The sequence below is a fragment of the Columba livia genome, chromosome 1 (assembly GCF_036013475.1).
Source record: "Columba livia isolate bColLiv1 breed racing homer chromosome 1, bColLiv1.pat.W.v2, whole genome shotgun sequence".
Classification (NCBI taxonomy): domain Eukaryota; kingdom Metazoa; phylum Chordata; class Aves; order Columbiformes; family Columbidae; genus Columba; species Columba livia.
The window spans coordinates 158,982,829-159,008,047 of NC_088602.1; the positions used below are offsets into that span (position 1 = coordinate 158,982,829).

General features: G+C 36.4%; 1 protein-coding gene across 21 annotated transcripts in view; it reads left to right on the top strand.

Annotated features, from left to right (window-relative positions):
* NAV3 (neuron navigator 3) overlaps positions 1 to 25,219 on the top strand; it is a 548,370-nt gene that overhangs the window by 511,853 nt on the left and 11,298 nt on the right. For 17 of the 21 annotated variants that reach the window (XM_065041110.1, XM_065041166.1, XM_065041103.1 and 14 more), the window contains 11 exons: positions 7,288 to 7,371; positions 8,939 to 9,050; positions 10,354 to 10,475; positions 11,072 to 11,092; positions 12,364 to 12,536; positions 16,209 to 16,362; positions 19,359 to 19,533; positions 22,848 to 22,945; positions 23,605 to 23,700; positions 24,011 to 24,179; positions 24,923 to 25,158. In XM_065041110.1, coding sequence (XP_064897182.1) covers positions 7,288 to 7,371; positions 8,939 to 9,050; positions 10,354 to 10,475; positions 11,072 to 11,092; positions 12,364 to 12,536; positions 16,209 to 16,362; positions 19,359 to 19,533; positions 22,848 to 22,945; positions 23,605 to 23,700; positions 24,011 to 24,179; positions 24,923 to 25,158 — 1,440 coding nt within the window. The remainder of the gene's footprint in view (positions 1 to 7,287; positions 7,372 to 8,938; positions 9,051 to 10,353; positions 10,476 to 11,071; positions 11,093 to 12,363; positions 12,537 to 16,208; positions 16,363 to 19,358; positions 19,534 to 22,847; positions 22,946 to 23,604; positions 23,701 to 24,010; positions 24,180 to 24,922; positions 25,159 to 25,219) is intronic. The other 4 variants (XM_021285481.2, XM_021285483.2, XM_021285490.2 and 1 more) reach the window with 1 other exon arrangement.

The window sequence follows — 25,219 nt, forward strand, 5'->3', positions numbered from 1 at the left end:
TTAATTTAGTGAAGCAGACCATATTGGAGTCCTACAATGTTTGTAAATTCAAAAGCTAGATTCTGAGTTGAGTTATTCATCTGAGAATGTAGAGTTAGCATGCCTACTCTGTGTATGGGGTTCCTTGGCTTGTGTATTTTTAGACATTGATCTTTATCTTTGCCATGTTGGGCAGTTCTTCACTCACCCACCCTGAGAGCAACAAACTAAACCCAGCACCAAGAGGTCAGAAGAGCTAAGCCAGCACACCTCGGCTGGTTGTGTTTGCTGACAAGTCTGTTGTTCTCTGCAGGGCGCTTTTATTTTCATCACAAACAAAAGGCCACAGCAGCTCTGCCTTGCGGTGGGGGACACATGGAGTCAGGCAGTGGGGCTGGACTAAGTATCTTTAAAGGTCTCTCTTGACCCAAACCATTCTGTGATTCTGAGCAGCAGTACCACATCAGTAAGACTAAATTTTTTGCCTGTGGTGGGCCTGCGCTCAGGTACCTGTATTAGAGTTGGTGTGGGAGCCCCTCTGATGGGGATAATTCAGACCCTTGGTGCCCTTCCTCATTTTATTCTGAGGACACAAAAGACGTTTTTCCTTCACTCCTTCTGCTAGTTCTGAAGAAAAAGCACCAGCATACTCCTTCTTGCTGATGTGTTGAAAGGGGGAGTTGAAAGATGACTCTGTTTAATCTCCATCCTTTTCCAGTCACTCCTGGAAATACTGTAGCCTATAGTACAGCAATAAGTGTAACGGGGTGAGGATGGGAGGGCATTCTCCTCTGCATCTGAAGCAATGGGGCCACTGTTCAGTTTATTTGGGCCGATTGCATCCAGTTTCTCTCCAGTGTTAGCTAGAAGTCATTGCCTATACCTCTGTTCAGTATTCCTTTGTGTGGAGCAAAGACCATTCAGACTGGTGTCTAGTAACCTTACCTACTCCAGACAAGTTTTCAAAGTCAACTCCAAATTACAATTAGATTTGTTCCATATTTCAAAGAAAGTATGTCAAGATAAAAATGAATAGTTACATTTTGGCTTGGTTTTTACCCAAACTAACTCTGCTGTATGGGTGAGAAATAAGTTGGGGTTTGATCTGTTTAAGTCACCTTGTGTTGGTTGAGAATGTGGTTCCAAATACTGCCTCTGGAGTTCTGAGTACTGAGTAAGAATCTACTGATCTAGTTGGAGGACTAACATTTCAACAGGATGGTTCTAAATATATAGACATGCATCTGGTTTTGCCTATCCAGAAGTAGCACATTTGTAAACCTGTATGTGCTTCTATTTGTATATAAATGTGCACGCACACCGTATGTTGTATAAAGGTTAATTTATTTAATCATGTTCTTTTGACTGTCACTCATGTTCTAATCCATCTCCATGGAGACAGTCTTTAAACTCTGAATGTATAAGTAACCCTAAAGCTGATGCTTTTATCTCACGGGGTTTTTAAATGGCACCAGAGAAATCTTTCCTTTTTCCAAATCGCCAACATGTGGAAATTCACTCAAAGTTGTCAGGAGCATGAAACTTACAGGCTTCACATTTTCCAGGCATGAACAAGGGCTTTAGACACTTCCATGATGAAAACACTCTTAAAAGAAAAGGAGACATTTATTTATTATAAATAAATATTTTTGTGATGCTGTTAAGAGATATATACTTTGCAAAACCAAAAATGAAAAAGTATTTAACAATAAGACTTGTTCTGAAGTCTTTCTCTGTTGTTCCTGGTACAGAAGATGTAAAGCATTAAAAACACTTCCACATAAATCCAAAGGATGAAAAGAGATCCCTTAGAGATATGTTAGTATTAATTTTGTCAGTCTTTTGAGCGCTTTATGTAAATAAATCCTACAAAGTGTCACTTAAACATCAGAAATAAAATCCTACTTGAAAACAATGTATACACAAACTTTAAATTGTGATATGTCCTCTGAAATTTAGCCTAATTACAGAATTAATATTTAAACTTCAGTGATTATATATTTTTCATAAAAATTGTGAGAGTAACTAACAAATATTTTATTTAATTTGAACAAACTTATGACAGACCCAGATGGGCTGCTAATTTTCATGAACTTGTACTGTCTTAGCAATGCTTTACTTGCATGTGTTCATTTATCGTTTATCTTCTACTCTAAGAGACATGCTTCAGCAGTCCCTGGCATTTAAAGGAGAAGTGGTCCTAATCACAGAAGCTGAGATTTGTCCTCAGCAAAGAAAGAAAAGACATATTTTACTCTCTAAATGGATAATACTAGTAATGTGACCCTCATGTTGAGTCACTCTTGCACTCCAGAAGGCTAAAACCTGAGTGAGCAGTAAGTTTAATGCAGAAAAAAAGTTTGGTCACTCTGAGCATCTTTTCTGTAGATACATCTGTCTCTTGCAGGCAGAGAACTGTATGAACAGAGAATCTTCTGCGGTGCCTTTTGTTGACTAAAAAACGATGCAATCCTTTCTGATGCCTTTGCTACAAATGCAGTCATCTTAGCCTCAGTTCTAAACTCCCCCAAATTCCCATACTTTCAGTGTCTGGAAACAGGCAGTACTTCTTTCTTTGCTGTAATCTGGAGAAGGAAATTGTTAATAGAAATCTTGTTCCCTTACAGTTCATTTCAGGCTTGAATTCGTTGTTACCACCTGCTTTTGTAGAACTGAGCAAAAGTACTGCAGGCAAGTAAAAAAAAAACCAAACAAAAACAAACAAAAAAAACCCACAACATATTATTCACCTCATTTTAACAATATTAGTGTCTTTCTTTACTTCACTACAGAAGCGATAGTGGCACATGTATCATTAAATGGCTGTCATGCTGAAATCTGATCTATTACATCAAGCCTTTGTTTGATATATTATTTTATATCAAAATATGCCAATTGGAAGTTATAGAATTTCTCAGGCATTTTGGAAGCCTTTGCTAAGACTTTTCTGATTCGGTTTCATTTATTATTCACGTTTTGTTGGCTGGACTCAAGTACTACGCTTGATTTGAGCCGTTTATTTCATTTGATTAACCCCCAAGTGTTTTCCCTGCATTTGATTCAATTCAAACAGGGCCCAGCTGTTGTTTGGATGCTTAATTTACAGTCTTTTTTCTGAGATTCTGGCTTTTCCCCTGATGCCTGTTTTGATGCTGCTGAAGGGCAAATCTCAATACTAATTAAGAAAGGGCCTGTTTTCATTGCAGAAAGTGTCCAACCAGCATACTTCCTATGTGACTGACAAGGGCTCAAATTCCAGCGAGCAGCCTGAACCCAGCCTGTTCAGAGGGACTTTGATCAGTGCTTTGTACTGTATAAAGCTGAAGGGTGCACTCTTGCAAACTGTAGTAGACCCAGGATGCCAGTAGAAAGTGGAGGGGGTTCGTTGGCTGATACCCTGGTTTGGCCAGCTCTGAACCACTATCCTGCAGCCAAACAACAAGATAATAGCAGGCGGCGAACAGAAAAGGTCACCAGATGTGCAGTTGCTTCTTGCAATCAACCCGATCCCTTCTGGCCTCTCACACCTCCTTTCATTCAGCCGTGTCAGGTGGGAGGAAATTTATTTATTTACATTTGCTTTACAAACCTGAATGCTGGATGTTAAATCGCAAAGTGTGTCAGCAGATAGTCTTTGGAAGCGCCAATGTCATGTTCAGGATGGGCTGTAAACCTGAGAGCTGAGGTATTTGGAGTTTGGCTGGCTGGAATCATTTACTAAGAAAGAAATGTTTAAAATAAAATCTGTCATCTTAGCACTGAAGCCATTCCCTGAGCATATATCTCTTTGACTCTTTCCAGTGGGAATTTCAGAAGTTAATAGCAGTCAAAATTACTCCATCTGTGATGGATCTACAGATTGTCGTACATCATCTATGCATCTAATACGTATATCATGTTAAAGATGGATTTATTTTGCTGTAGGCATACTTCCAGTAATGCCCAGTTACTTAACATTGACTCCATTATATCTGTCTCCAAGTACAAATGCTGCATTCAATTGTGAAGATACATTTTTACTTTAGAATAGATGTTATTTAAAGCACATGCAGTATTCAGGATATTTTCTATGGTATTCAAATGATGTCTTCCATGAAGGAAGCTACCAGATCTAACACAGATATTTCTAAGCTGTGACAGATTGGCTGTAACTTAAAAAAAATTATCGTTAGTATTTTTAAAAGAATGAAGGAAAGGATCCTTTTGGATAAAGTAAATAATCCTCAGAAACTGAGGATCACCAATTCATTCAAAATCAATTACCAAATTTAAGAGCATAAAAGAATTATCTAATTGTAATTTTTAATTTCTAAAGATGATTTTTAAAGTCACAGTTTCTTCTATTTGTTTCAAATGTTTTCTTTTCTAAATTGTTTTGCATTTAACTATGTAAATGCAAAATCTGATCTTAAATGGGAATATATACATACATACTTTTTTTACATACTTCTACATGCATATAAATATACTGATAATCTAGCTTCTTTTGAACTGTTATTGTTTTGTTGCATAGTATTTATTTTGGGATAAATCTGCATAAGATATCAAAAGGTAGTTCTCTAGATTGTTGAATAAAAATCATTTGCTACCATAGGGAAAGGCAGGACAGTTCATTAGTCTGAATGCAAAATTAACACTTTATATTTCAGAGAAGAATATTCTGTTTTAAAAAACATTTAAAGTAATGAACGATGCAATTGCAAGATTTTTCTTGATTTTTTTTTTTCATTGGTGGGCCTGTATATTATGTTTCTTTATTATTAGAAAATTGATACCTAGTAGTCTATGACAAATGAGTTAGGAAAAATCCATCATCTGGATCCAATTACAGTTACGTCGCAAAAATTTTAGTGTGCTACTCCAGGAAAGCAATGTGAACTTGAGAATGAATCCATAGGTATGACATAGCTGTCATTCTCTAATGGCTGTCAGAGAGTAGCTTAATAGTTTCAGTGAGCTTTGATGACATTTTTAATAATGCTTTTTAGTTCTTGATTTTTCTTATGAGTTCCTTATTTTTTCTTGTTGTTTCTGGTGGTTTATTCCTGTACAATATAAGCTGAAGTTGTAGCTATGGAGTAGGAAAATACTTTGCACAAATATGCATAGTTAGGTACTAAAGAATTGTGGTTATCACAGTCTAATTGTGAGAAATGGACAAAAGCAATGCATAATTAAACAAATGAAACCTCTTTTCAAGCCCTCAGTCTCCATTGTTATTCTCATGGTAAAGCACAACCACAGGCCATCAGCCAAGCCATAGATTCTTTTATGAGGCAGGGAACAGTAAGCTCCATTAGTTTCCTGTTAAACACATGTCATAAAGAGACATTTGGCTATAATTCTGTGGTAATGCATCGACTTTGTCCCTGATTGCATACTGGGTCACTGGTCATCATCTTTGGAATTAAAACACCATAAATTAGTCTGGATATTTTTAATACATAGCTAATTATTAAAGTGAAAAGTGAGTTTAAAAACTAGTTAGTGTTACCTTATCAAAGGAGCAGAGAAGTGAAAACAACCAAAAGCTGTAGCTTCCAAACTAGTTAAAATAACTTTATATCAATTAACAGGTTTCAGACATGCATTTGGCACATATTCTAAGTTCATTTTATTTAAAAGTATAACATCAAGAATAAAGCTTAAGTTACAAATGTCAGAATAAGAATATATACAATTAGTAACTTATCCTTAAGAAATTGCATATGCATCTAGTCCTACGTTTATCAAACGTTAGTCCCTGGGGTCTGTATCCTTTACCAAAAGAAGTATCCCTAAGGCATCTCTGCAGATACAGAAAGCAGATGGATTGACCACTATACCCATAAGTAAATAAATAAATTATTTACCAAATATATAATTTACAAGGAGTAAACTTGTAGTAAACTTACTAAGTGTAAAATGAGGAGTTTACAAGACACTGAAATGTTTATAGCAATGCAAAATTATTTACAAAACATAAAAGCCACTTATCAGTATAACAGCTCTGAAATGGAGACAGAGAGGTGGGCCACTGTTATATACATGATTTTCTTTTTTTTATTTGAGGAATAATATACTGAACAAGGTGGCAAGAACCACTTTTCCTTTTCCTAAAGTGCATAACAGAATCCTTTTTGGACTGTGTCTTCTTCTGATTATACCTCAGATTCAGTGTTACCACATACAATTGAACAATTTCAACTGTGCCTGTACAAGCATGCAAATCTGTAACTGAAAAATTTGCCAGGCACTGTGTGTGCCTGTACTGCTGTAATAAAATATAAATATTCTTGGTGAGGATGCTCAGTTAATCCTTTTATGCATATAAATATGTTGTTTGTGAGTTATATTTCTGAGCGTATTGTAGTGCCTATGTTTGAAAACTCTGCCTATTGCCACTTTGGAGACAGTAAAGAGAAAATAAGTACTTGCTGCTGCTTTTACTATTTGGTGTTGTCAGAGGAATAGATGGCATTTTATGGAATTTCATAAAAATTAAATTCTTACTTTCCCTCGACTGTACAAGCTGGCTTAGCTTGTTGTTTCCTTATTACCAATTGCCCTTCATTGCCTACAAAGCTCGATGTCAGTTAGAATCAATGAAGAGTTGATTTATTGTTTGAATAAATTTTGCTTCCACAAAGTATGGAGTGAATGTCCTTAGAAAATAAAATGAAGCGTTAGGTCTTTAAAATCTTTTAATCAGTTTCAAACTTATTTCTTTTATTATTGAGAAGTAGGACTTCCAATTTTCATTATTGACTTCTATATATGTATTTATACTCAGGTATAATGATTTATATTTTATAGAAGTTTTTTGTTACTTTTATACACACAGCACACACACACACATATAATCAATATAAGATGAATAGACTAAGTAACGACCTTTTATAAAACTAACTGTGATTTTTTTTTTTTTTTTTGTTTGAATCTCAGGATTCCTCTGGGTTGTTTTATTTGTGAGTTTAAAACTTAACTTTTAAGATAAAGCACTCGAATTCCCATTTTGAAGTTCAGTAATTGAAAATAATTGTTCCTGGACTTCTATTTGGGAGCAGACTTCTTCTAGCCAATATATCAGTAAACCCAAAGCAGGGCATTAAATCCATAGTTTATTTCTGGGCAGAGATACAAAAGATAGACTTGGAGTGAAAATAATATTTTTAAAAAACATAAAGCTCTGGGAGAAAGCCCAGAGTGGCAGTGCTGGGTTTCATGGAATCCAGATATTTTTTGTCCAGCCAAAATGTGTGAAAGATTCTGTAAAATGCATTTAAGACTGGTTGTCACAACAGATGTTGTCTTCTGTTTCTTTCACAGGCTCATCTAGTAGCAGCTTTCGAAAAAAGCTTGGGAAATATGACCGGCCGATTGCAAAGTCTAACGATGACAGCAGAACAAAAGGTACGTTTAACCAGAGCAGATACTTTAATGTGGAAAACAGTCAGCAGATTACTTTAGAGTTTTGTTTAAAAAACACTGAAAGGAAACAGGGACAGTTGTGACAATAAAACAGACGGAACTTTCTTTAATAGCTGTTGCCATCAAATCTTCATAAAGCTCCAGGAGAATTAAACCACGCAGCATCAGGTTTACCCAGACAATATCATGCAATAGTTTGAAGATAAAATCTTTCGTTTCCAGATTTTAATTAAAACATATTCAACTCTAGGTTTAATCCTCATTGAAAGATTCTGTAACAGAGACTGATCATAACCTACTGGAGTCCTTCATTCCAGCCTGCCAATGTTGCCAGAATAATAGAATTATGGGGAGGGAAGAACTTCAAGTAGTGAAAAATAACTCCATTCAGAGTGTTAATACAGGTTGAATATCTTATTCATGAGGAAATAGTTTTAGTTTTCCCTGTGCTGTTTTGACTGTTGGGGAAAAAAGTGAAACCTGATAGGTAGTGAATTTAATGTGAGCCTTTGCACCAAGCTCAGGATTAAAAGGCTTCTTAGCACCTTCCAGGATTGAACTTCTGTAGCTCTTTTGCCCTTATTCATTTTGAGCAGTATTCTATAAATGAAAAGGCCTCATTGAGCCAAACTGTAAAAGAAACTTTATATCAGTGAGCTATTATTCACCTCTGGAGTCAGTGTAGCTATCTAAAATAAATAACATTTCACAGTCTGGTGGAGCATCAACAGATGAACTGGGTAGAAAATATTTGTATTGTTTGGGTTTTTTTCATCTTAAGCAAAAAACACAATGGAATTTTCTTAAAACCAAAACTTTTGACTACTGTATGAAGTATAGTTTCCCTCAGAAGGTTTTCTGTTCAGAAGAGGTTAAGCACTGACGTTGAAACAGATCAGCTTCTTTCCCAAAAGATTTTGAACATATTCTTTTCCTTCCGTTCTTTTCTCTATTGTTGAGGATAAATTCTTTTAATCCTCATTATATAAATACAGCTTGGAAGAATATATTTAATGTAGCAGTAATAAAAGCTATTTTTTAGTTAAAATTGGCTGTGCATTCTAACTAAAACTTGCAGGGCAGTCATTATTAAACAGAGTTTTTTAATCAAATTATTATTTAGCAAGTTACATCTTTTGAAAAATACACAAATTCAGGTGGAGAGTCACCTGTTAAACAGAAGCCTCACATACTAAAGAATGGAATTCAAATGCTTTTGTTGTCTTTTTGAAATAAAATTGTTGGGTTTCTCTTAACTTTATAATGAATAATGAATTGAGACTCTTTTTACATTAGTCTTTAGTAAAAATTCTTTGTTGTCCTTTACAATATCATGATCACTTTATATAGAATAAATGCAAAAGAATACGTTTTTTGAGTTTAATATCTTTAGCAAGAAAATATGCATTCTACTTACTTGTTGCCCTTTTGTTGACCCGAGCAGTCCCATGAACTTCAGTTTCACCACTCTTATCTTGTAATTTTTTTTAGCTTAGACAAACATTGATCTTGTGCCATATATTTTGAGCTCTCTTTGTTCTTCCCACAGGAATCTGAGCTTATAGAGCTAAGGGAAACCATTGAAATGCTGAAAGCCCAGAATTCTGCTGCACAAGCTGCTATTCAAGGAGCCTTGAATGGTCCCGATCATACCCACAAAGGTATGTTCTTGTCACTGTTAAAATAAAGGCAGATTTTCTCCCCAGAAGAAAAAAAAAAAAAAGCTAAGTCAGTACTCTTCTGTTATTTTGGGGACACTGTTGCAAGGGCAAGCACATTCTGCAGTGCATGTTAGGCATACTTGTGGTCTTTCCAGGGCTGGAAACCTTGCATGTGCTTCCTGTTTGCCACAGTTAGTTCCTGGAGCCTTGTCTTCTCAGAACAGGGTGGCCAGGATTTGATTACTGGGTGTCAAGAGTTAACCCAGTTGCTGCAGTTGAGTATTGAAGTACAACCAAGACACTAGCGAAATCTTATGGCTAAACATGGTTATACCATGGAAATGCAGGGTAAGATGTAGCTCTGAAAATTGCTGTGCTCCTTGTTAAGAGATGAACTGAGAACAGCTCAGCTCCTTCATGAGGTGCTAAATCTGTGCAGAAAAGTGGACATTTTAAATTCTAAATGACTTTCTCATTGCACTTAGGAAGACATCACATGATAAATATATACTTCAAAAGTGCCTGTTGATAAGCAACAGCAAAGGAATTACTTGAAGAAAAAAAAATAGCAGCATTCATTTCTGAGAGTGTCATTGATCTTTCTTTAAAGAGGTCATTATTTAGATGTTTGCCCTAAGGTCATTTCATTTCACAATTTCAGTGTAGCAAAGCTTACTTCTAGGATGCAAAAATAATATAAAAAGTAATTTCCCTTGGTATTAGTGGGTATGTTCTACAAGAATATTTTCCAGTTATTAATATATAGTTAACAGAGACTTTTAAGAAATTGAAGCTCAAAAGCCTCACAAACCATTTCTAATATTCTCCACTTCTTGGTTATTCTGTTTCATTTGTTTTTAATGAATTTCTGCCTGCTTATTTCTATCATGACATGTTAGAAGGTAGCATTTGAACACTGATTAGACCTGCTACAGGTCAAGTAGTCCCTATACTCAGAAAAAGAACTGTAATACAAATCATAATAATAAGTTGAGTAATTCATCTGTAACATAAACTGCTTAGCTGTGAGGTTGCTGCTGCACAGATTGCTGTGTGGGGTCACCACCTTCATGCCAATACGCCCTCAGTTTGGAGGAGACCCAAAATGTTCACCTAATTCTATGCATCCCCATTGACTCCCATGTGGTGTTTCTCACAGACTGCAATAGCTCGAATACCAAGACACTGCAAGGATCAATGCCATTTATGTTCATTTAGGGTCCCTTTGAGGAGGACCAATACAAGAACGATTATTGTATTGAAACAGAAACAAACGGATTTCACAGTGTCTTCTTTCCTTTAGATTTACGTATAAGGCGGCAACATTCCTCAGAAAGTGTTTCCAGCATCAACAGCGCTACAAGCCATTCAAGCATTGGCAGTGGTAATGACGCTGACTCCAAGAAAAAGAAAAAGAAAAATTGGGTAAGTGCTCAACAGGTTTAAACCTATTTTGTAGCTATTATGTAGTTTCCTAGTGCCTGAGCAGTATAATGGCCCGTTTCGTCTACAATATTCTTCTGGGGCCAGATAGATATGAAGCAATTCCCATGTATACACACTGTGACACTACCAGCAAAATAAAAGGTGTTGAATATCAGTGGGGAATTATTTGTGCAAGTGAGGATAATTAAAAAAGAAATCCAAACCAAACAAACAAAGACTTAAAATACCTGTTGTAGTCAAAACCATCTCTGGGCCACATTGAAACACTGTTTTTGATTCAGCTGGAGTTTGACTCAAAGGCTGAACTCTAATGTGTTACTCAGCTATGAAGGGAGTTTAAATCTATTAGGCGTTCTCAAGTAAAAGTAGTGTACAATGTTTAAAGACCTTAAGATGCTTCTCACCTGGAACACACAAATATCACATAAGGGTTTAATCAAATATTTTCAGTAAATAATTGGAAAATAAGTTTTTGTTGTTTTAAAAATATTACCTGCATAAACATTTGTTTTAAAATACTGATCAGCCTTCATTCCCTTGATTTGTAATTCCACACTCTTTCATGTCTCTGCAAGGTGAACTCTAGAGGAAGTGAGGTGAATATAAACCATGGAAAATTTGGCATGCATCTATAAAGAACCCTATCTTGGCATGATTGCTATTTATTTTGGCAGTAGGCTTTTATACTTTCTAAAATCAGATTATCCTGTATGTCTTCTCAGTTTGTCTCTATTCATTTTAATCTCAAAGTTTAGACTATAGAAAGGGGGAGTGTAGCCAAAATCCATTTCTTTCTCGTTAGATATCATGAGCTGGAAAGGATTTAAATAATGTTTCTCTGATCAGTGGTCACACTCCCCACTCTCCAATTAACACATGGAAATAAAATGTTTGAAACCTCATTTTTAATAGAGGAACCGGCTTGTCTTTGACTTCTATACCATTTTAATCAGAACAACTTTCTGAAAATAAAAAAAAAGAAAACCAACCACATCTTTCCAAAGTTGAACAAATTCTGTATTTAGACAATCAATGAGTGGGCTACGGATCAACGAATGGGCTAGTTAAAATTCACTGCACACATAACTGTTGTCATCTTGGCTCCAGAAATAAATGGCTCTTTGGCTATTCTGTCCCTTTTCAATACTGGATAAGAGCTTCTAGGGGGAAAAGGCAATGCTTGTATGTTCAGAGACCTTACTACTCTAAAGGAAACTGCAGCAAAGATTATTTACCTTTCAGCTAACATTCTTCTCAGCAGTACAATCAAGCAAGCCTCATGTCCCAGCTTAAATCCTCTCTCTTGTGATCTAAATTGTAGCATTCACATAGTTTGGACATTGAAATTTAAATGGGGAAAGAAAATTGGCAATCCCAGTAAATTGGACTTGTTTGGGGTTTTTTTTTGTTTGTTTTTCTTTTTTTTTTTTTTTTTTGGTTGGGGGTTTTTTTGTTTGTTTGTTTTTTGGTTTTGCTTTTTTATTTCAGTATTCAATAACATCAGGTTCTGCCAGTACCTGGATGCAAAGTGGTTATTTAAAGCCAGCCCTTGAAGGGAATGTCATGAGAATGGGATTCCACAGGGGCTTAATGGTTTTAAATGAGCACCCATCCCCCATAGCTGTACCATTCGGTCCTGCACTTTTTCCATAGCATTACGTTTGCGCTGCGCTGGATTAATAAAGTCAAAATAAAGCACTGTATCATGTTTTTATAGATACTGTGTTGCATATGTTAATACCTTGCTTCTGTATACTGACCTCAGGCAGTGGCTAGGATGGCATCTGCAAACTAACTCTTCAAAACATGAGCTGCACACAAATTGCCATGACAAGGAAAATAATTTTGTTCTATGTTTGTTTTCCAGCTAAGAAGCTCTTTTAAACAGGCCTTTGGAAAGAAGAAGTCCACCAAGCCTCCTTCTTCACATTCAGACATAGAAGAGCTGACAGACTCCTCTCTTCCTTCATCACCCAAATTGCCCCACAGCTCAGGAGAGTGTGGGGCAACTTCAATGAAACCATCACAGTCAGCATCTGCGTAAGTCTCTCTCTTGGCAAACCTTTCTTCCCAAATGGGATGGACTGTGAAACAGACCTCCTTGAATGCGGCCATTTACATTTCAGAAACTGTTGCCGACAGCCATGACCTTTGAATCTCATTATCTGACCATTTACACACTACTAGACTCCAGCAACTCTTTCTTAGGTTGTTCTCTCTTCCTTTCACTCCTTTACCCCAGATTATCTATCAGTACAAACCTGTTTCCAAATGCGTATACAAAAACTTATGTTCCGCTCTCCTTGCATTATTAACAACTTTGTCAGATGTACTTAGTAAAGACCAAATACTATCCTTTCCTTCCTTCATGACATACTAAAAATGTAATCTTTTTTCCAGGTAGCTATGAAATTTTATAAGATCCATTCTGTTATTACTTTCTCTGTTTTTTAGCTACTAATTTATAACATTTTTAATCTATTACCCCTCTTCTTTCTGATTGATTTTTTTGTGGGATTTCACTTTTCATTTTTTTGTTTTAATCACCATCGTTACAATGTCAGGACTGAGGTCAGCAGTCAAAAGCTGTCTCATTCCTTCATTACTTTTTGGTGTCTAATATATTCTTCTTATGGAGTTCTCAGGTTCAATTCATATTCTTCTACCTTTTTGTTTGTTTGTTTATTTTCATTCTAAGAAACTCAAAACTTTTTCCAGTCACGGGAAATCGACTTCTTTGAACAAAGAAATGCATACTATGCCTTGCTTTCCTTGTCCTAATTGAGAATAATCAGGTCACAACTACTCTTCTTTAAAGGGCCCAGAGGATTTTAGTCTCATAACTGATTATTCAGCTTTAGAATATGATATCCCTGTGTTAGGTACATATCTATTATGACTGACTTTCTACAGACTCTCATGATTCTTATATTCTAGATTTTAGAGTTCAATAGCAAATATTCCCACAAAAGAAACCACTCCACAATAAATATTTTTATTTCCTCGTATTCTGTACAGACTAGTGAGGAATAGCTTATATAGATGTCTGTTTTTGTTGGAAATTTCATAGGAAGCTCACACTTCATATGGTTTCAGGTATATGTGTGTTTGCGGGGAGGATTTCTACATGTTTGGGAGTCTTGAGTCTGATTTGTTATCAACTTAAAAATCACTGGTTAAAGCCGCCTTAGAAAATGCCTGAACTTATACAAAACACTTTTATACAAAATTATCTACTCATGATTCACAGATCTGCTTTCATAACCTTATCCTGTTTCCTTTCCTACAACCCTACTTTTTTTTCTGTCTCTTTGACTTGCTCTCAAGGTGTACAGTGTTCCCTTGAATGTATCAAGGGCAAAACTGCATATTTCTAGTCTTTCATCCCAAGCTCTTCCTATGCCTATTTGGTCTTTGAGCCCTAACTTCCAAAATTCTGTCTGGTTCAAAGCCTTCTGGTTCTTCCTCCATAACATTTTAAACACTGATCTTTCTGACCATATTATTACATTTTTTTTATTATTGTGACCTCCCTATACAAGATAACATAGGTGCCTTCCCATCCACAGAGAGATCACATGAAATATATTTAGATTAATTTCTTTATCTGTTATGCTGATAATAATGCTTTCTTTGGAAGACTCAGGTTTCCATGACATTATTTTAACTTCCACCACCTTCAAGATTTTTCATAATTATCAGCAGTCTCTGTTCAAAGATCATGACATACTTGCTCCTTCTATGCAGAGCAACCTACTGATTTAAGAATCCTGAGACTGTTACATGAAAGAAACAGTAAAAATCTGTCTTTTTAACTACTTTGAACCTTTGTCTGAAGTCTGATCAGGCTTCTGAGCTTCTTTCTATGACTGCTCAGGAATGCTAACTTATCTTTTTGTTTTTCTTCCTTTTGATGAAGTCACATCTTCTTATGTAATTTTACAGCTGTAAGAGTTGAGTGTTGAAGAGTTCTGGAATATGCAAAAGAAAATTAAATTCATAATTTCTTCTTCCATTCTGCTTATGTTACCAGTCTTAGACATCTTCTTCCTGCTTCTTCCAGAACCATCACCCTGCTTTCTGCTTAATTTTCATGTTCTTTAAAGCTGGCTTGCCAAGGTCTTTTTGTCCATCCATTCTTAAGATGTACTGCAAAAAGCCAAAATGAAAATAACCAAAAAATACATACGTGACTTCCTGTTGTCCAAGGTGTTATATGAGATAATATATGCACGTAAATAAAATTTCATTTCTTATTTATCTAGCAAAGGCATGGGCACATCAAACCAAGAATTGTCTCATAATATTTAGAAAAAAATCCTAGTATATGTCTTTATTCATTATCACTCACATCTAAAATATTTGTGCATGTTGTGAATGATATTCATTATTTTCCTTCTTCAATTTGCCTTTTTTTTTCTTTTTGCCATGAACTCCTTCATCTTCCCTTTGCTTACGGTTTCTTTATTTATTTTCTTGACCTGAGACTCATGTTCTAAACCATTACCTTTACTTTCTTCCAATTGCATCTGTCCAATACGTCTGTATGCAGGTCATCTCTAGTCTGGGCACCAAAGAAAAGGCAAAACGGTCCCGTGGTCTACAAGGATAGATCCCGGTAAAATTGAGTGTGGGGCATGAAGTTGTATACCCAACTGCTGACCTGGAGAGTGTTGCATCTTCTTTCCCAAAATGCATTTGCATGCATTCTGGCAATTAAAATTCAACCTCTGTTTCTTGTTTGTATATTAGTAGCAATAATCAATAATAATAATACTTATTATTATAAAATATTTTTCATATTTAAATTGTTCGCAAATATTAACTATTTATAGTGAGAGTAATAAGGATCAAATAACATGTGCTGAATTGACTGAAAATATTGCTTAGTATAACAACATAGCAAAAATTCTATGTTTTATTTTCTAGTCCTTCCATTGGGCAACAGATGTAGGTTTGATAACACATGGAGGCAAAACGATCTGACGTGAGAACTGGACAGCTGCTGGGGCCCTGGGCCAGTCACATTTTGATATTTTCTCACAATATAATGGTTTCTTCCCTTAAAATTAATGCTTAAGAAAAATAATCACATAGTGATCACTTTTAATTCAGTCCTCAATCAAACACATTATTTTATACACCATACTTTAGCAAATTACAAACTATAGGAAAAAAAGTCAGCCATCACAAATCAAAACCATAACAGATTAAAATCTTATAGATTATGAAGTCAAGGACTGTCTCTTTGTGTACTGTTCAAAACAGAGAAAACTGTTAGTGCCTAACAGAGAACAAATACCAGTAGTGCAGCTTAAACAGAATACTTCAGTTCTGGCTGTTGCTACTTAGGAAGAGCATAACTTTGCACCAAAGAAATCTTGCAGATATAAAATAAAACCAATGGGTGATACACACTCAAAAAAAAAAAAAAGATTTCTGAAAAGTTTTTAACAACTTTTTTTCATCATAGTGAACTATCTAACTAAACTGAAAAGTTATAAAGCAAGATGATAATTTCATCTGGTAAGGGACTTTTTTCCTTTTTTAATTTGCAATTTGAGCCTTTTCATGTTTCATTGATAAGATTCTTACTTCATTCATAGGTTTCACCAGCAGCAAGCATTTTCTGTACTTTAATATGTAGTAATGACACTGCTCTGAGGGAAGAACCTTCCTTTAATTTCTTACCTGTTTCCTGCTCATTTTTAGGATCTGTGAGTGCACAGAGGCAGAGGCTGAAATTATTCTTCAGCTAAAGAGTGAGCTGAGGGAGAAAGAGCTAAAATTAACAGACATTCGCCTTGAAGCCCTCAGCTCTGCACATCATCTGGATCAGATTCGGGAAGCCATGAACCGCATGCAGGTCAGTGCAGTAGCTTAATTGATGACAGTGGTGCACACTGAAGGTATTTCTTTTCCCAGTACTTTGTTCCAGGTATCAGAAAAAAGCCAATATGAAGTAAATTGCTAGATTGACAGCACTTCCAAAGGATGGGTATGATAAACATTCACCTAGTAATAATAATGTTGATATTCTTAGCCTTTATTTTAATAGCTAAAATGTTTTTGAGATATGGAAGGAGACATAATTCCTCCCCAAAGTATGTTGGTTATCTGGTTATCTAAACCGTATGACTGGGGAAAAGCAACATGACAGACAAGCTCATCAAAGAGATTTCTACAGAGCTTTACATTCTTGTGCCATGTAGGGAGCGGGGATATATGTGCATACTCTCTCATAATCTGTGATTCCTAACCAAGTTGTGGCTTGCAGAAGCAAAGTATGTAAAATTGAACTAAATTATTGTATCCAATATCACTAAAATTTCACTACGTTATTTTGTGACACTGCTCCGAATCCTTCCTGAACATATTTTTCACCAGAAGACTTTCCCTTTCATGAGGCCAAAATGATGCAGAAAGAATGGCAGTGTTCTTCAGTGGAGTACGGAGCTGTGTGGGACTCAGCTCTGTTGCCCACATACAAGTGTCTAGTGTCATGTTGGGTGTCCAAAAGTATCTACAACATCTGCACAGTCTGACATAGGTCCTTCAGTAGCTTTGGGCCCTTCTGGAATGGCAGGTGAGAAACCTAGGGCATCTGTGAAGGAAATATAAACTATATCTGGGAAACAGAATCAAGGCCACGGCATGGGGATTCAGGCTGAGACTACGACAGCTACATTTAGATCTTTAGGTATGAGCAAGGTGGTAAACTCTTGTTGCAGTCAGTCCTGCAGTAGTGGGGCCTAGAGAGCTATCCTAAAATCATCCTGAGATAGGTGTAGAGGGTGAAATCGAGTTATTTGAGCACAGGTACCTATTAACATTTGATCCAGCTTCAGGTATTTGCATCAGCACAGGACTTTCAGGTTAAGCATTCAATCCATGGAAGGCCATCTTGACAATGACACTGGAAACCCACATTTACACAGCTGAATCCAGCCTCAGTGGCTTGTCAGCTGAAATGCTGTGTGCTGGGTGCCTAGGCCAGGGGCATCTGTAGGCACTTTTTTATACATGTCCATATGGGCTGATTTTATAATTACCAAATTTGGTGTGCCTGATGGGTTTTCTAGACCTCTTTGTTTATACCATACCTATAGCAGTCTCAGTCACACCTTTAAACATCTATGGTACACACCATCCTGCCAGGTGCTCACACCACTAGGTGCCAACATTGCTGTGGGATATTTGGCTGAACTTCAATTACAGGGAAGAATAATCAAGAACTGGTCCATAAATATGGGTTTCAGTTGTCCATATATAAGTAAAACTTTTGATCTGGAGCCACTAAAGAGTTTTTAGGAACTGTAAGGGATAGAATACAGTTAATTGCAATGGTGAAGAACAGGACATGAAGGCTTATGAGCTGATTACGGTCTCATACTGGGATATGAGTGCCTAAACTAGGTGAACTCCTCAGAGAGACTAGTCTGCTGTAGCCACAGACCTCCAACGTTTTACTTTCACCAAAGCTGGGCACAGATGATTAGTTCAGATGCTGTTGCTGGTAACCACCACTTCTTCTGAAGTTTTCCCAAAAGCACAGACATCCACCTTGGAGTTGCCAAACTCTGTGACATTTTGAAGAATTTATGAGGGTTGGTATGGTAAAAAAGTAGGATCAGTGGGAATGATAGGTGAACACTCTGTGTATTCAAAGAACCTTAAAAATCTAAACCTCAGCTGGATGGAAGACTGCTAAAAGTTTTGTAATTAGCATAAATTGCAGAGTGCATAGAGGTTGCATGACTCATTTCCTCATAGTTCCTGATTTGAACCCTGGGCTAAGCTGGTGCATTCATCTGTTACCTTCTGTCACTATTTTGCTGGCTTGTCCCTTCTCTTTTACTGTCTCCTGACCTTTGTCTATATGGTCTAATCTTTTTATAGCTGTTACAGGTTTTTTTGTGATGCTATCTTGCATGTTTTTAGTTGTATCATGTAGCTCAACAGCTCTTCATAAAAGAATAGGACTTTTATACTGAGTGTTAGTGAATGTGGAATTAAATTTGATGTGCAAAACCATCTGCAAGAATAAGCAGTTGCTTTGTACTGTGCTTCATGAAGTGACTGAAAGCTAGATTTAACTGGTACCAGGCTGTTCTCAGGCTAAGTTTTCATTTTATTATTGTACATTCAATAATCACTTGGCACCACAGAGGATTTAGCTAAAAAAATTCATAGTTGTTCTGATTCATGTGTCACCATATGTTTTCATCAAAAAGCATTTGCTGGCCATTATGAGAACAGTCCCATGTTTGAATGATCAAAAAGTCTTATCTGATAGCAAGAAGGGTTATGAAACTGTTAAAATACCAATTTCTAATTTTTCAGTTTTAATTTCATTTTTCCTTTGTGAAGTTACTGCTTAAATTTTACACTCAATGGCAGTAATAATTTTCTGTTACTTAGGAAACGTTGACATGTCTAAGATTTTAACAATTACTTTCTTAACTGACTATGGCCTAAGATATTTGACGATAAAAAGTAGCTTATAAAAGTGGGGATAGCTGGGAAAGTTTTTACCATGCTTGTATTATGGTCAACTATACAATAAACACAGAAGCTTTAAACATATGTTGTTTAGGAAGTGTTTTGAGGGAAGGGAACAAAAAAAAAAAAAAAAAAGCTAAAACAAGGTTATAGGGGCTCTCCACCTTCATTTCAGAAGCGAAGGCAACCCGGTTTTCACTGACTGGGTTGAACTTGTGATATATCGAGCTACATACTGCTGTGAAAGTGGTAAACTGGTTAGTTCCTGCAGGCAAACAGCAAGCACCAGAATAGCCATCCCCAGTGGTTTTCTGAAAGAATAACCTCCTGTGCTTTGATGCTGATTTCTTTTGAATACAGAATGAAATTGAGATATTGAAAGCTGAAAATGATCGTTTAAAGGCAGAGACTGGAAATACTGGAAAGCCTGCCCGGCCATCATCAGAGTCTTCAAGCAGCACATCATCTTCTTCATCACGGCAGTCACTAGGACTTTCTTTGAACAATTTAAACATCACAGAATCTGTTACATCAGGTAACCATATTTTGAGCACATTTTGAGGAAGAACGGTGTTATTCATTTCTGAAAATGTAGCTTTTAGAAGTTCCTGAATAATAGTCACAGATTGATCATGATATTTGCTTAGTTCCTAGCTGTGACACTGCCTTCCTAGTCATCTAACTAGGCTTTGGTCATCTAGTTTACAATTTGTTTGAAAAGGGAAATATCTGTTGCAGCATACATAACAACGCTATAGATATGTTCCCTTGTCCCTAGGAGACAAATGTGAGCATAGAACATGAAACTTTCTCTTTTGTTTACAGATCTTTTATCATTCAGTTAGGTCCCTTAACTTCACCTCGTATTTGCAGCTGGAGCAGAAGGTGGTCTCAGATTTATCCCTTACATTTTTTTAATGTGATATAGCTAGATAGCCTGTTGGACCGAATCGCCATTTATCACAGGAGCCAAAGCCCGCCTGGCTTATTAAGCACTCTCATTGTCTTCTGTGAATGAGAGAAAGCAAGCAGAACTTCAGTCCACATCCTGAACGTTAACATTTGATTATTTTCCATGCCATAGAGATTATGATAATAAGCCTTCTACACTTGTTTTGATAACGTAGCCAAGAAACAGAAGTGCTGTCTCTAACATTAGAATTGGGAGCAGAGCAGAAGCAAGGCAGCACTCATTAGCGCAGGCTCCACAGAAAGTATAATGCAGTCTCTGGAAGCAATAAAAATGTGGCTAATAATTGTAGAAAGAGTCTAGGCAAGAGTACAGCTGGGAATGTGCCAAACTGCTTGACTACAATTTGGATTGGCAGTTAGTCATAATATCCTGCCACTTATTGATTACACAGATACTTTAATATTTCTTCTGGTTAATATCAGATTCTATATGAAAATTGGTATATTTTTTATTTACATTCCAGCCTACATTTTTTGCCAGGTTTAACTTTTAGAATGAATGAGTCTGAGCTTTGCCTCAGTAGACAATGTAGTGTTGCTAAAACAGGGATAAAAAGTTAAGCTATGGTTTCTGCTCACACATCCACACACAGTAAAAATAAAAACAAAACTCAGAACAGAATTTTTTTCAAAATGGTAATTGTAGAATCTCTTTCGTGAGTAGCAGCTATTAGCACTTTGTCGCTTGGTGCTAACTCTGTCTAGATAAAGGAACAAACATAATATAAGCTTTATATAATTTTCTGTGTTATTGGTTCTAAATGTTTTTCTAGCATGCAAAGTAATTACTTTTGGTTATAAGAAATTAAAGAAATAAGGGTGCCTAATGAGTAGTGGAGGATTTCATTTGATTATGCATCTGGACTTTTTGATCATTGTGAGTATCATTTTGTTGCCATGCCAGAGAACTTGGAAGGATGGCAGTTTTCCTACCAAGTCTTGTGGGATTTCTGCGGCAGCTGGAGCAGTGTTTAACAAAAGTCCCTGAGATATGGAGAGGTTAATCATGCTGGGGACTAATCTGAGAAAGTGAACGAGGGCTTTGGCTCATTGTATTAAAAAATGCCATGGCACTATCTGCAAGAGCAGTGTCTCCAGTGGTCATCTGGAAATGACCAAAGCTATCCACTGTCACTTCCTAAAGGTACAACCATCTCCTACAGATAAGTATAAGTAGCAAACTGAGGAGGGGCTCAGCAGCCATAGACACCCATATTTCAGTCACTGGATTAAAGAGCAGCAAACAAAGACCAGTACAAGAGTCTGGCTGGGCTGTCTGATGAAAAGGGTGCCAGAGCTCAGACAAGAAGTGAGCCAGAGTGAGCCATAGTGCACCCAAGGAGGAGGCCTGGCAGGACGTAATCGAAACAATTAGAACCACCATGAAATGAGACCCCTTGGGCATCTTTTCAGGCCCTTATGTCACCGAGAGAAAGAGCTCTTATTAGAAAGTGTTTCTAGCCATAGAGTTGTGCCTTATTCCTAGAGACTTACAGAAAAAGGTATTTAGAAGGCTACACGAGGGTTATTTAGAGACTGAAAAATTTCACAGGAGGATCAGATATATTATAAATTACCCTCAGATGAACTGTGACATTATGGAAACTCTTAAGGTTTGTCAAATATGCTGAAATACAGTGAAGTGAAATATTCAGTGTTGGTGGCACACAAAAACTGACCACCAGGAAGAAAACAAGCATGGATTTGTTTAAGCTCACAATAAAAATGATTCTTTGTTCAACCAATCAAAAACAAAAAAAAAAAGGGCAGAAAAAAAGCAGAATCTTATTTCTAGATCAGGATGTAAACTGCCTAACATTTTACATGAAGATTTCTTAATACATTAATTGAAATAATATTCATAAATCTTATTTGGTTTTCCTTTGAGCAACTGACTGACTTCTACTGACTCCTTCTTTAATTTGGGTGAAATCTGACCTTGTGTAGACTCTGACATGAAGTTGATGCTTTCCTTTAATCACCACAATAAGAACAAGCAGAACCTAGGGTAGTGGATTACTGTGCTGGCCTTTGAAGAAAATGAAAATCCATAATCTCTCCTAATTTGATAGTTTAAATGTCTAGCAGGAAAATCTCTGAGAGAACTTCTAGAGGAAGATAGCAGTTTTATCCCTTGCAATAAAGTTGTAGGCTCAGCCTTCAGTTAAGAAATACATTCTTCTACTTTCTCATTTTAGGAGTTAGAGAAGAGGTAGAAACAGAGGCACAGAGCAGATCAAAATTACTCTTTAACTCCAAGAAAAATGAAACTTTTTCTTAGGGAAATGGCTGAATATAAAGTCCCATATTCTGGAGGATGGCAGAGTGGTTTTCCTAATGGCTACTCTTTGTAAGCCTGTATTGTGGGGCTAAAAAAAGACTATCTGTGCCATGTGTATAGAAGGTAAAGAAATCATCTGGAAAGAGAAATAAAAATGCCGCTTTACTTAGCAGCAAGCAGTAGCACAAGGATTTGTTGCTTGTCCCCTTAGAGTATTCTGAAGGACACAATGAGTGCTCAAAGATATAAACTTAATTTAGGTTCTAAATAACGTTGCCTTGTAGATGTAATTTTGAGCAAGTTTCAAGAAGAAAAGAAAGGCAAGACTATAATACAAGAATTTATTTATGGGATCCCAATTAATTTGTACATGATTAAAGCTCCTAATATGGTTTCAAAAACTGACAAATTCTAACTTTTTTTAATCTCCAATAGAAAAGGTGAATTATGAATAAGTACAGATTAAAATGATTGCAAGTTGTTGGGATGGAAGCCTTTCCTTTTAACTGAAAACCCCTTTGAAAAAATATTGAACTGATGATGTGAACATAACTGATGTGATTTGCCAGGTTGACCCTTCCCTTCTTTTATTGCAGATATTTTGTTGGATGATGTCAGTGATGGAGCACTCCACAAGGAAGGTCATAGCGTGAAAATTTTAGTCACTATAAACAAAGGCTATAGTCGAGCCAAGGTAAGTTCATAACTCAGAGGTCTGGACACAGAATTATAGCTCAGACAAATCTTGCAGTGGAGTAGCTCAACTTGTTTCAGTATTTTCAGCCAGGAAATGAAGGGAAATACCCTAAAGACAGCAGTTCTTTGTCATCCATGCTCAGTGTAGCTAGGCACTCCCTGTAGACTAACATCATATGGCCTCCTTCTGCCTTTGTGGTGGCTCAGACACTACCAATTCTCAGTTTTATTAGTAGTAAGTAGTTCTGGGACTTACTATCTCCATTTAAAAGTTGTTATAAATTAAATCTATGCCTTGCACCCCTGAGGGTGCAACTATGAATATGCTACTGAGGTAATCAATTTGGAATCGCATGGTTATTTTTTCATGTTCTGTTTACAAAAAAAAATATAAATACAATTTAGCTTTTATTTGTATCCAGCTCTTTATAAATACAGATGCAATCTAAGAACAGAATAAAATACTGTATTTCCTTCCTTATAAGGATGTACCAAAGTAATATCACCCTTACCTATTTCTGGCATAGAGATTATTAAGAAAGTTGTAACATCACATTCTAAATACTATGATTTTTCTTAATTGAGAAAACTACAAATCTTCATAGAAAACTAATTATGACCATTTTTAGTCCAGTTTCCAAAAATCTCTTTTTGCAGGATCAAAAACCACGTTCATATCTGATAGGATCAATTGGAGTCAGCGGAAAAACAAAGTGGGACATTTTAGATGGTGTAATTAGACGTCTCTTTAAGGTAAGACAGTGAAAAATTAAATCAAGTATTAATTCAGTTTTCTTTTTCACTTAAGAAAACGTCTATATTCATTGGGTTCTCTTGCCAAGTTTTTCCTTTGATTTGGTTTTTGACACATAGCTAACACCGATACTAAACTTCATTCCTAATGTTCCTGCTCTTTTTTCATGATTGTAGTCTGATTTTTTGAATGTGACTGCAAGAATCTCCTTGTCAAATGACTTCACCTGTATCAAAATATTTTCCAAACTGCTTTAATTCATTAACCATTTTTATTTTTATGTCTTATGCTGTTTTTGTATAATTTCAGGAATATATTTTCCGAGTGGATCCGACTACTAGCCTGGGTTTAAGTTCTGACTGCATTGCTAGCTATTGTATAGGGGATGTAACTAGAGCCCATAATCTAGAAGTGCCTGAACTGCTGCCTTGTGGATATCTGGTTGGAGACAATAACGTCATCACTGTGAACCTGAAAGGTGAAACTCCAAGAATATTTTGCAGATATTGTAGAGTTCTTTACTGCATTCTCCCATCTCTGCTTTTTTTTTTTTTTCCTTATACCTGACCTTTCTCTATTTTGTCTCTAGTTCAAGGACTCTTTTATGACATAAACTCTCTGTATGACATTGTACAATACCACAGTGGGGCATTTTGAGGTAAAACTAAGAATATCTCTATCCTTCTCTGCCTGACTGCCAAATCACAGCAAAGTACAACTTTCTGAAAAGTGGCAAAGCCCCCAACCTCAAAACAGAGATGATGAGAAATATTTATGCCTTATCCAGTTCTGCAGGAAAAAATTGATCCATTTAGAGAGCTGTAGGATTTGTTATTGGAGGGGTGCGGGGCATTCAGAAGAACTACACATACATTGATGTGACAACTGCTAACCCTTGTGGCTGTCACTTTGACCTTTTTCTTGAATGGTTGCCAGTAGTGTCTGAAACATACATCTTTGCTTCACTGAGCCTTCTCTTTACACTTACTTTAATTTCATCTCTCACATCCATCTCATCCCACTACCACTGTTTAATTTTTGGCCCTGTAAAAGGATATAAGCATTTCCATGATAAGGAATCCCTTGATAGGAGTTTGATTTAGGCAGAAGTACCTTACTTTGCTTGGAGCATGGCACTGGTACCATCAGATGCTGGGCCAAACCTATACATACCTTAGCAAGGATGAAGACAGACCATTTTGCTGTTCTTTTTTTTCCCAGGAGTGGAAGAAAACAGTTTGGACAGTTTTGTGTTTGACACATTAATTCCTAAGCCAATTACCCAGCGGTACTTTAATTTACTGATGGAGCATCGCAGAATTATTCTGTCAGGACCTAGTGGCACAGGAAAAACCTATTTAGCTAACAGGTTGGCTGAATATATTATCACTAAATCTGGCAGAAAAAAAACTGAGGATGCAATTGCAACTTTTAATATAGATCACAAGTCAAGCAAGGTAAGTCACAAATGAAAAGATAACTTGTTGTCTGATTTGTAATGTTCTATTAATTGGCATA